The sequence below is a fragment of the Acanthisitta chloris genome, unplaced genomic scaffold (assembly GCF_000695815.1).
Source record: "Acanthisitta chloris isolate BGI_N310 unplaced genomic scaffold, ASM69581v1 scaffold15229, whole genome shotgun sequence".
NCBI classification, from domain to species: Eukaryota; Metazoa; Chordata; class Aves; order Passeriformes; family Acanthisittidae; genus Acanthisitta; species Acanthisitta chloris.
In genome coordinates this window covers 11,139-21,895 of record NW_008693201.1, presented here as the reverse complement: position 1 = coordinate 21,895, position 10,757 = coordinate 11,139, and the positions used below count along the sequence as shown (strand labels likewise).

The window sequence follows — 10,757 nt, the reverse complement described above, 5'->3', positions numbered from 1 at the left end:
TCTGCATTGTGCCTTTCCTCCTCTTTTCTTGATCCTCGTTGGGCCCTGAGCAAGGGATTTCTCTGAGAAATCGGAGCTCGTGGAGAGATTCCTGTAGGTTCCAGATTCTCTGGGTCTGGCTGGAGGTGACTTTGGAGGTAGTTGTAGCTGTGGTGTTAGTGGAAGTTGTGTGAGAAGGTGAGCTGTGCTGGTGGGAGGACAGCAGGGTTCTGGAGATCCATGCCTGCAGTGGGGCAGTGTGGCTGAGAATCAGCTAACTGATGGGAGAGGCTCTCTCTGTACCCCACTGTGTATCTGCAGTGGGAAGCATGTCCTGTTAGCTGCTGCCTCCGAGCTGTGCTCTGGGCAGGTGGGCACCACTCCCCAGCTGAGTTTCCCTAAGTTGAACCACATCCAGAAGCTTTCAGGGACTCAGACAACCCTGGAATCTGCTCCTGTTTCAAGGAGTGCAGTCGCTTTCTGTTCAGAGCTCTGAGAAGTGTTAACCTTTTGTAGAGTGCTGATGTTTTGCTCTCAGGTTTCTTTCTGCTTATTAATTGGAGTGCTTCTGTTTTCAAGGGAACAAAAGAAGTTGAAGGTGAAGAGGAGTCTGGTCTAATTCCGCCTGCAGAAGTGTTTGCTCCTAAAAGTTTGGTGTTGGTGTCCAGACTGGATTATCCAGAAATTTTCAGGGTAAAGAACTTGGAATTGCCATTTATAACATATGTCAGCAGACAAATCTGGTTTTGGTAGGTAGTGGTGACTACTTCTGATCTAAAATATCTCAGCACTGATGTGGGAATTTCAAAGCAAAAGTAGGTTTAGATTGAAGGAGATAAAATTCAGTGTGTGTGACAGTAAATGGCCCCTGTAGGTTAAAGCAGTGCTTTTTTACCCTCCAAGCAGTTTTAAAACTACGTAAAAAACGCAATAGAGATTTCTGGGGGACTCAATTTCCTGTGTAATGAAGGGAATTATCAGGACAGAAGCAGACTTGGTTAGATGAACCCGAGACAGCAGCAGGATTTGATGCACTCTATAATGGGAAGGTAATACTGGAATTCTGATTTTCCTCCATATGGAAAGCAAAATGTCTGAGCCTCTTCCAGATTAAATTAAGGTGCACGACAGAGATTTAGGATCTTGGATTACTTTCAGCTGATGAAATATGACTTACCTGAGATAAATGGAAAGCTTAAATTCTCATACATACTAACAGAAACAAATAAAGTTCAGTTGATAGATCAAAGGAGGAAACTGTTGAGCAGCTGTCGAGAGACATTAGGGATGACTTACAAGTGAGAGTAGAAGTTTGTGTCGCCCAGTGCTTTGTCTCTGGAGTGACCCACAGCTATGCAAAGCAGAGTGTAAGAATAAATAATTCTACAGAGCACTCTCCTCATTCAGTGTGAATAACAGCTAAACGCCATCCTGAACCAGAGGTGTCAGCTCTGGGGGGTTTGTAATTTGTCCTTTCTCAAACATTCAGATGTTACAGCAAGCCATGGTCAGGAGTTTCGCAGTTTAACTATGTGTTAGATGAAAAGTTGCTGTTGGAATTATTTCTAAGAAGAGAATTACTGAAATATTTGCTGATTTATCAGAGTAGGAGCAGTTAAAATGCACCAGAAGGATGCTGTGGAACAAAGTTACTTCCTTTCTTCCAAAGGCTCCTTGGAATGTCACGTTGAATGATCTTCAGTAAATTACTAGTAAAAATGCTAAAGCTGTATCTGTGATTTCTCAGTCAAAACTGGATCTATTAAAAGAGAGGAAATGCTGAAATATTTATGTACTGTTAATTAAATGTATATTTATATCAAACTACTAAAATAAAGAATGTAAGTGCAATAACATATGGAATTGCTGATGATTGATACTAGTCTTAAAATGAGCCTCGACAGCCCAACACCAGTTAGGTTTAGGCCCACAGAGCTCAAGGCACAGATGAAGCTGTTGGTTTCTTAGTTTTTAGAAGTACCTTGTGGAAAGGCACTTCATGTACAATGAGGCAATCAAAAATGTTACACAGGGAATTTCATGTCAAAGTCAGGTGAAACACAAACCTGTCACACACACATCCCTTTTGTTTGAACTGAACAGTTACCTCCCCCGCAGAGTGCTGTGTCTTCTGCTGGAAAGGACTTCACTGCAGTAATAACTGTTCAAAACCTCTTGTTTTCCAAAGCTGTGTACATAGATCCTTTGGCATCCTGTGCCACAGCCTGAGATGTGTTGTCTGCCTTTCTAGGCTTGCCTTGGCCTGATCTACACCGTCTACGTGGACAGCCTGAACGTGTCCCTGGAGACTCTCATTGCAAACCTCTGCTCGTGCCTTGTCCCTGCCTCCGGAGGCTCCCAGGTAAATGGGCATGCAAACGGATTTTTCCACTTAATTTAATTTATGAAGAAAACAGAAAATAAATTCTTGAAATGTTTGTGAAGAAAAAAGATCACAGTTCAGCTGTGTGCTTTCCCTGTGGCCTGTGAGTGCTTTCCCTGTGGCCTGGCTTCTAGAGACAGCAAAAATTCCATTCCAGGGTAAGGTCAGAGGGTTAATTTTGTCACTGGGTTGGCTTTTTGCAAGGCACATTAACCAATCAAGCCGTTTGTGTAAGTTTAGTGTTTAAAAATAATAGTGTGTTCAGGAGTATTTCTGCTCACTGCAGAATTGTTTTAAAGGCTCCTTTACTCTGCTGTCTTTTAACATCACCTTCACTTGGGTTCATTCATTCATGTCTTTTCCTTGATGCAGTTCAGGATTCCACTGGTCTTTGCTTTGGTAACTCATTTAAATTTCTGGTTTCAGAGTTGTTTTTTAAATGCTAGGGAAGTAACTCGGCTGTGGTTTTCTCAGGGGTGATGAAGTCCTGCAGGTAGCCCAGGCCTTCAAGAGTAAGGGAGAAGTTTTCCAACAAACACCTTCTTTCTGCTTTGTCCTGTGGGCACAAAGTCAGGTTGTTTTACTTGTTAGAAACGATTGCTTTACATTTGGGGTTCCTGACAAGGCAGTTGGGTCTCGTGCTTGGCCTTCACTTTGTGCTGTGGCTCTGCTGGAAGTGAAATGTGCCCAGGAACTGTGTGCACAAACAGGAACATGGTGAGAGCAGTTACTTCCCCAGCTCCCACCCAGCCTGTGGGTTACCCACCCCCCTGAAACCCGAGGTCCCTGGGTCTGTGTTGCCCATAGCCCTGGCTGCTGTGGAACTTCTCTCAGTGTTAAACGCAGACTCTGCCTGCTCAGAGATGCCCCCACTCCGTGGTGGGCAGTGCTTGGAGCTTAGAGCCTTGGGATCACTTGCTGCTTGGCTTTCCCCTGGGTTTGCTCAGAGGAAAGCAAGGTTATTTTGCAATTGCAGTGCTGTTTGGGATGTGACACACAAGTGCATTCCTTTCACTCCCATTTCCTGCCTCCCTCCAGGGAGGTTTGTTCTCATGCTGGAAAGGTAACCCAAGTTTTAATTCTGCTTTAACGTGCAGAGCAGGAGCACAGGAACAGCAAAGTCTCCTCTGCAACACCCACAAATCACCAGCATGTTATACTTGAGCTATGCATGTGGACAGTAGAGAGCACAGACAGCCACTTAGTAGTAAAATACATTTTTCTGATTTAAATGGGTTTTAAATGTTGGTGGGTTTTCTTCCTGGGAGGTTTTTTATTGTATTATTAGAAATGTGCTATTAGAAACCTTCAAAGCCATAACTATTTCACTCAGCATAAATGCAAGGGGGACACTGTCGTGCTGTACTCTGTGAGACACGTCGTTGTTCTCCAGGTTCAGATGTCTATTGTCAGTCCAGTTATTGTTACTGACTTTAAGCTTCTGTGTACCAAAGAAATAAATTTGCAGTATGAATCACTTACCTGTATGACAACAGCTTGTTTCTTCTCCATAAATGAAAGCTGTAACCCATTTCTCTCTGCAGAAGTTGTTTTCTCTGGGGGCTGGAGATCGCCAGCTGATACAGACTCCCCTGCACGACAGCCTTCCCGTCACAGGCACCAGTGTGGCTCTCCTCTTTCAGCAGCTGGGTATGTCAAAAAAAATTACAGGGCCAGGTATTTTCTCTTCTAATTCAGTTCTACATCGTGTGCCAAGAAAGCTACATGGTAAAGATCAATTTCTTTGAATGAAAGAATAACGAATGGTGCTTTTATCCCCTGCCAGACACTCCTAGAGCCTTGTTGTACATCTGCCAGTGTGAGTTATCGCCAGGATTAGAGAGCCGTGGGGTAGTTGGGGCTGGAAGGGACCTTTGGAGGTCACCTCAGCCAGCCCCACCATTAGTGCTCCACGTGTGCTGACAGAAGTGAGCCTGAGCTCTGCGTAATTGCAGGGACTCTTACCTGATACCTCAGTACTGATTTTGTGTCTGTCATTACATTTTTACACGGTGAGTCTTCATTCCCTTGCTTGGGAAAGTGACTTTGAAGCACAGACTTGTAGCAGCCATGGATGAAGGCACCATGAATTATCTCTTCTGAACCTGTGAACCTCATGTTTAGTCTCCAGTAATCAAATGGCCCTAGAATTCTTGTTGGTATCCATAAATGGACAGTGGGAGTGGGTGGAAGCAGAAGGACAGTGGTGAAGAGCAGGAAGAGCTTATGCCATAGAAAGCTGTGGCAGTGCTGATGAGCCCAATGCATCTACTGCTAAGGAGGTTTAGTTGTATTCTTCCAAAAAGAGTATTATTCCAAAACGAATATTTTAATTTTGTTGATAAATTTGTAATAGTTTGAATAAAAAAGTGTGGCTGAAATGGTATATAGATTCTGCTTCATGTCGCCACAGTCCCTGAGGTTTTCCTTGGCTTGCTGTGTCAAGATTTGTTGAGATAACTCTGCTCAGGTTGCAGGCAGTGTTGGAAACGTGGCTGGTCCAAGGGCTTGTCCCTTTCCTGGGGTCACAGTGTGGTGTGAGGTGCCACAAGTACAGAGTGGTACACCCTGGGGTCTGCTGGGTTCGTTCTCTGCCTGTGCTCTGCCATAGCTGGGGTCAGGCAGTTTGCTTTGGGCAGTTGTAGTGGAGGTTGTATAAATTCTCAGCTGTGGGAGTGTCACAGACAGTGAGGCTTTCAGCTGCTGCTTGGGTAGGTTAACTGCCCTGGCTGTGGCTCTTGGGTTGGTGTGGCACGTTGGGTTTGAAGTGTTTGGTCACAGGGTCCTGCCCCCCTTGCTGTTCTGTAAGCAGTCAGTCAGTGGGCCTGTGCTCACAGGTGGCCTGGGCAGGTGTGGTGCACAGAGGATACAGGAGGGGCAGGAGGAGAGGGAGAGAAGGGGAGATGTGGAAGGAAAATGTGCTCATTGCTCACTTTGCTGCTTAGTGATGCTTTGGCTGGCCTGAAGAAGAGAGGCTGAAGAAAAGTATGTGGTTATAACACTTGGCAAATCTTCTCAAAGAGAACCTTATGGACTTACATCCTGTTTCCCTGCAGGGGGATCATGCAAGTTCATGGAAGAAAGAAAGAAAGAATTGTCTCAGTACCCCTTCTTTTCTGTTGTAGCAGAATTTTCTCTTTTACAGGACTGTAAGAACTACAGGCAGAGCTTGTGTAATGGCCTGGTGTCAGTCCTCTTGCTGTCCCCCTGCCCCTTGGTGTGCTCAGGGCAGGAGGAGTCGCTTGGGCCTGACATTAGTTAAGGGATAGGCAAATATGCTGGCAGGGAGATTTTTAAAGTTTTCCTAAGATAAGGCCTAATCCTGCCCGCTGGAGATCATAGCTAAACTTGTCAGAAGTTTTTGTGCTTTTTGTAGCAATATTCACACTTATTCTACCTCTCTTGTCACGTTTGAACAGGAGTTCAGTGTGCCCTTGTCTCTGCAGCCCTGGCTAAAGCATTCTGCTCCTGTTGTCCTGTGGGATGTTTGCTACTTATCCCATGGAATGTTTGTGTTTAGGACACAAATACTGATGAGGCATTTTGTCAAGTAACGACACGTTCGGTTACTTCTCTTCTGGTACAAGTCACTCAATCCTATCTAAATTATTAATAGAAAATTGAAGAGTAGCTAGAAAAATATTCGTCAACCGCTTAAATCACCTTTTTAAAAATAGCCCTTTCTTTGGGGAAGATGGGCAGCGAGACAGTGTATCACTATGAATAGACACAAAAGTAATTTCGACATTTATTTTGAGAACTGTTGTGCAACGAGAGTCTCATCATGCTGTTTCTGCTTGGCAGGGGAGCAGCGTGTCAGCAATGACCCTCCCTGCATTACCAAGTTGACAGTGTGTTTGGAAACAGACCTTGCTGCAGCTCAGGCATTAAACTGCAGTGGGGAAAAACATCCCCAAAGGTTTTAAGCTGAGTAATAGGGAACAGCAGTGTCTGACATTTTACATCACGCATTGGTTTTTATTAAAAGGCCCCTGATACAGAGGAGCAGCGTGGCACAGGGCAGGCCTGCAGCTGGATCGCTGAAATGATGGAATCAGCAAGGATTTGGTGGAAAAATAGGAATCACAAAGTCACTTAGAAATTATCTGTGGCAGCTGTAAGACTTTCAATACTCTCCTATTTCTTGTTGTCTGTTAGTAACATGGTAGGTACCTATAGAAGCTTCAGAGTGTAGTAGCTTTCTTCAGGCTGAAAGGTGATTTGGGTTATATTTTTTCTTCTCTCTCGCTGTATTAACAATACATCCCTGGGTTTCTGCCCTGAGCTCTTTTCTCCAGACTCCAGCCCTGCTTATCTTCTCCACGTGGTGCTGCAGCACAGACACACTGGGCCAGGGACTCGAGGCAAACACCTCCAGCCCCACAGGAGGCAGTTTTCTTCCAAAGAACCACAGAGGAATTGTGTTAGGGACCTAGGCAGCACAACAGGAACCTAAGCTTTAACCAGCACTTGTAATTTTTGCACCTTTCAAGGACTAGTGACATGACTCACACTGCCAAGCTGAGCAAAACAATTATGAAAATCTATTTTCCTGAAGAATTCATGTTCCTCTCTACTCTCCAAACACTTAAAGATAAAAGAGTTTTCCTTCCTTCCCTTCTTGTTTAGTCTCATATCAGGACTGTTTTCCTATCCCCTTATTTCCTCTGTTCCATTTAATATGTCTGTGCTTGTTTTCCTTCTTATTTCTTAAATTCACCACTTAAGTATTCAGCCTTTTTATGTATCTTAAAATACTGTGTGTCCCTTTAGGCAGTGTATGCAGTCTCTAAAACAAGTACCTGAAAATGCTGTGGCAGTTGGAGACTGCAGTGTTGTTACATGTCTGTGATTCCAGACACCAGAAGTGGTTGGCTGGTTACAGATGCACAGAGGACACGTGTGAGGGCAGGTGTCTGTGGTGGTGGCAGGGCAGTGCTGCAGTACGGGCACGTAACGTGCTCCAGAGCTCATCTTCTGGTGTTTTCTTAACACGACTGTTCAGTTCCAAATTTCAACCCTGTGAGTTGGGACAGAGGTTCAGGCACTGTCACTGCTTGATCACTTTGGGATGGTCTGATACAGGCACCATGGCAAAGGGCTGGAGTGTTTCACTCTTTATAGGCCCTGCAGTCCCACATTGCTAAATCCAGGATATATCGAAATACCCAGAATTTCTGCTTTTGGCTGAGTTGGTCGACACTTTGAGGAATGTTTTCTGTAATATAATAGTTTCTCATTATTTTTGTTCTGGTTTAGGGCAGATACGATGTTCAGCCTCTCATCTAGAGCACTTGATGCCAAGAGATGACAATAGCAAATGACTGTATAAATGAGAAAAGCCATTCCTGATAAGTGCAGATGTGAATTGTGTGGCTGGGAGACATTATGAAAGGGTCACTGCACAGTCAGCATGTGAGCTGGCTTATGCTTGTTGACTAAGAAAATCCTGGTGTCTTTGCCATGGAGCAAGAGTGGTTTGTGTCTGAGTGTCTCCCTGGCTCGGGCAGCGAAGCCATGGGAGTCAATCTGCAGAGACATGCAGTGACCAAACCAGGTGTCCCCAGAGCAGCAGGACCTCAGGCTGGGAGCTGCACTGAGTCTTGCTGTGGTCCCTTTCCACATCTTACACCTGTTCTGACGTCAGAGATAGGAACCAGAACTTTTCTTACCTCTGTCAGGTTGTTTGCAAACTTCTTACCCAGCTCACTCAGTTTCTTTCTTTCTGTGAGACGTGTCCTGTGGTGGGGACACACGTAACCTGTGTTGTATTTTTGCAGCATGTGTGATTGAGTGAAGACTGTTTTTTATTGAAGTGTATAAACTTCTGATCAGTCTTTGACCCTGATGAAGTGCATACTCTCTAGCCAGTGAGGGGTAAAGATATTAATCCCATTTTGATGTGCCACTTCCTACTCAATTACATCCTTTGCCAATTCACTTCTATGTGGAATAGTTTCCTGTAGTCTCTGGAAAGTCGTGGCTGTAACTTTGCTTTCTGTTCCTCCTGCCATGGCTTCAAGTCTCTGCTCAGACTGGTTAATACTTCTTTGTTGTAATGGTTTTCCTGATTCCTAACATGAAATCTTAAAAGCAAATGATGTTGTTCAAAAATTTTCAGTGCTCCTTCTGAGGTTTGAAATGTCTGTGGGTAGCTGAACAGAAATCCTCCTTTTCTTCCAGGCAGGTCACCATGTATGAATCAATTTGGACAGCTGGTAAATGGGTCTGTCTGTTCCTGATTACTTTAATGCATCAGCAGTTGCAAATAATTTATCAAATTACAATTTTAGATTTGCTGTCAGAAAAAAGAAAGATAATTTTAGCTAATCAAACTGCTATAAATCATTTTTATATGTGCTTATTTTTCAAACTTATCTTTTGATATATGTAGGAGAAAAGATTTCACGAAGTGTTTGGTGAAAACAATAAATTCATGGTTCTTGAAAGGGCAGTTCCAAAGGAGGAAAGTCACCTATGGCTATGTCAAGAAATGTGGAATGTTTTCTAGCACTCTCCCACTCCAGGCGTGGAGACTGAGCGTTGTTTCCGTAGTTAGTATCTGTTATCCCAGTGCACTTGGAATTCTTTTGCAGCATCAGTTGGTGGAGGTTCAGCTGGTGTGAGCCTGTGAGGGTTACACAGATTCTGTGTGCTGATGTTTGCAGGTGATTAGCAATTAGTGCACACATTGCTAACTATACAGGATTACTATTTACTTAGGATTTTCTCAGGCTGCTTATTTGTGGGATAAGCATCCAAAACAAGGAACTTCCTATTCCAGCTACCTTTCTAGATAACTCAGTAACTGAGCCGAAGATGAGATGGGAGATCCAAGTGAAAATAAATCATATTCCAGTGGAACAGTGTTACCAAACGTTAACACCTGCATGCATGCAGGGACAAGAACAAAACTTCTGTTCTGGTCGGGTAGTTAACAGTTCAGTATTGAGAAATACTGTCTGCCACCCTCCCTGTTTGAAAAGAATTACTGATCTTCTATCTGGTTAGGTGAAGATTATCTTCCCCTTGGCAGCTCTGAATGTTATTTTATATGCAAACCTCCTTTGACTGACAGTCTTGAGGCATTTTTTCTGTACTGGAATTTGGTTTTGGTTAAAAAAAAAAAAAATAATTAGTTATTTTATTTTCATTGTTGGCTTTGTATTTTTTCTTTTGTAGCACTTACCAACCCTCCCCTGTCTGTGTGAGGACCTTGTTATCCAAATCTTCTGTTATTCTTTGTATTTTTTCTTTTGTAGCACTTATCAACCCTCCCCTGCCTGTGTGAGGACCTTGTTATCCAAATTGTCTTTAGCTGTATCATCGTCTCTGTAAAAAAAATACTGATCGTGTTCTCTCAGTGTATTGGTGGAGTTGGGTTTGAAGGCTCAGGAATCCCAAGGGCTGTTGTGGCTTCTTTGAGTAAGTCTGCAGAGGGACTTCATGAACTTGGCACTAACGAGGTGATATCGACGTGCAAATAAATGCCAGGCATCACCCTCCTGAGCAGACCATGCCCTGTGCTAATCCCTGGGGAGTCAGGCTTTGGGTGACAGCCATCTGCCCGAGGCTGGGGGCAGAGCACAGTGGGCACTGGTGAGCCTTGGGGATATGTATCCAGCAGCTGAAGACATCTCTCTTTCTTTATCCGTGTCCTCATTGTCAGCCCTTTGACATGCTGTTTGGTGATCACTTGGCTCTCACAGCATTTCTGCCAGAATTCTCCTGTATGGGCCTCCTGTTGCTCCCCCCTCTCACCCTCCCCACAGGCTGCCGTGGAGAGAAGCTTTGCTTCTGCCCCTGTTCGGGCAGCACACAGCAGTCATGGCTCAGGCTCTGCATTGCCTTCAGCTCCAGAGTCAGACGTGTCTCCAGAAGTGGAGGTGACTGTCTGCTGCACGTCACGCTCGTGTTTGCCGTGGGCTCAGAAATGGCTGTGAGTGTTTGATTCTCTGGGGAGGCTCAGCTGAAGGCTCTGTGCTGGGGACATTGCTCCTCTTGCCCCTGAGTCTGACAGAGGCACATCAGTCACCTCTGGGGTCACTCGGCTGGGTTATGCTCCCTGGTACCAGGCCAGAGTGCAGGATGAGTCCTCCCTGCCAGAACTCTGCTGCCACAGCTGCATTGCTCCCTGGTACCGAGCCAGAGTGCAGGATGAGTTCTCCCTCCTCGGCTGGGTTATGCTCCCTGGTACCAGGCCAGAGTGCAGGATGAGTCCTCCCTGCCAGAACTCTGCTGCCACAGCTGCATTGCTCCCTGGTACCGAGCCAGAGTGCAGGATGAGTTCTCCCTCCCAGAGCTGCCACAGCTCAGCTGCATTGCTCCCTGGTACCGAGCCAGAGTGCAGGGTGAGTTCTCCCTGCCAGAGCTCTGCTGCCAAAGATGGATTCCT

The 10,757-nt window shown here is 45.0% G+C and overlaps 1 protein-coding gene across 1 annotated transcript in view; it reads left to right on the top strand.

The window, feature by feature from the left end:
* Positions 1-558: 558 nt before the first annotated feature.
* Positions 559-10,757, top strand: part of LOC103810108 (myotubularin-related protein 13-like) — a gene marked incomplete at both ends in the record, with an annotated part of 21,334 nt that continues 11,135 nt past the window's right edge. The window contains 3 exons of the mRNA XM_009082995.1: positions 559-672; positions 2,231-2,341; positions 3,907-4,012. Coding sequence (XP_009081243.1) covers positions 559-672; positions 2,231-2,341; positions 3,907-4,012 — 331 coding nt within the window. The remainder of the gene's footprint in view (positions 673-2,230; positions 2,342-3,906; positions 4,013-10,757) is intronic.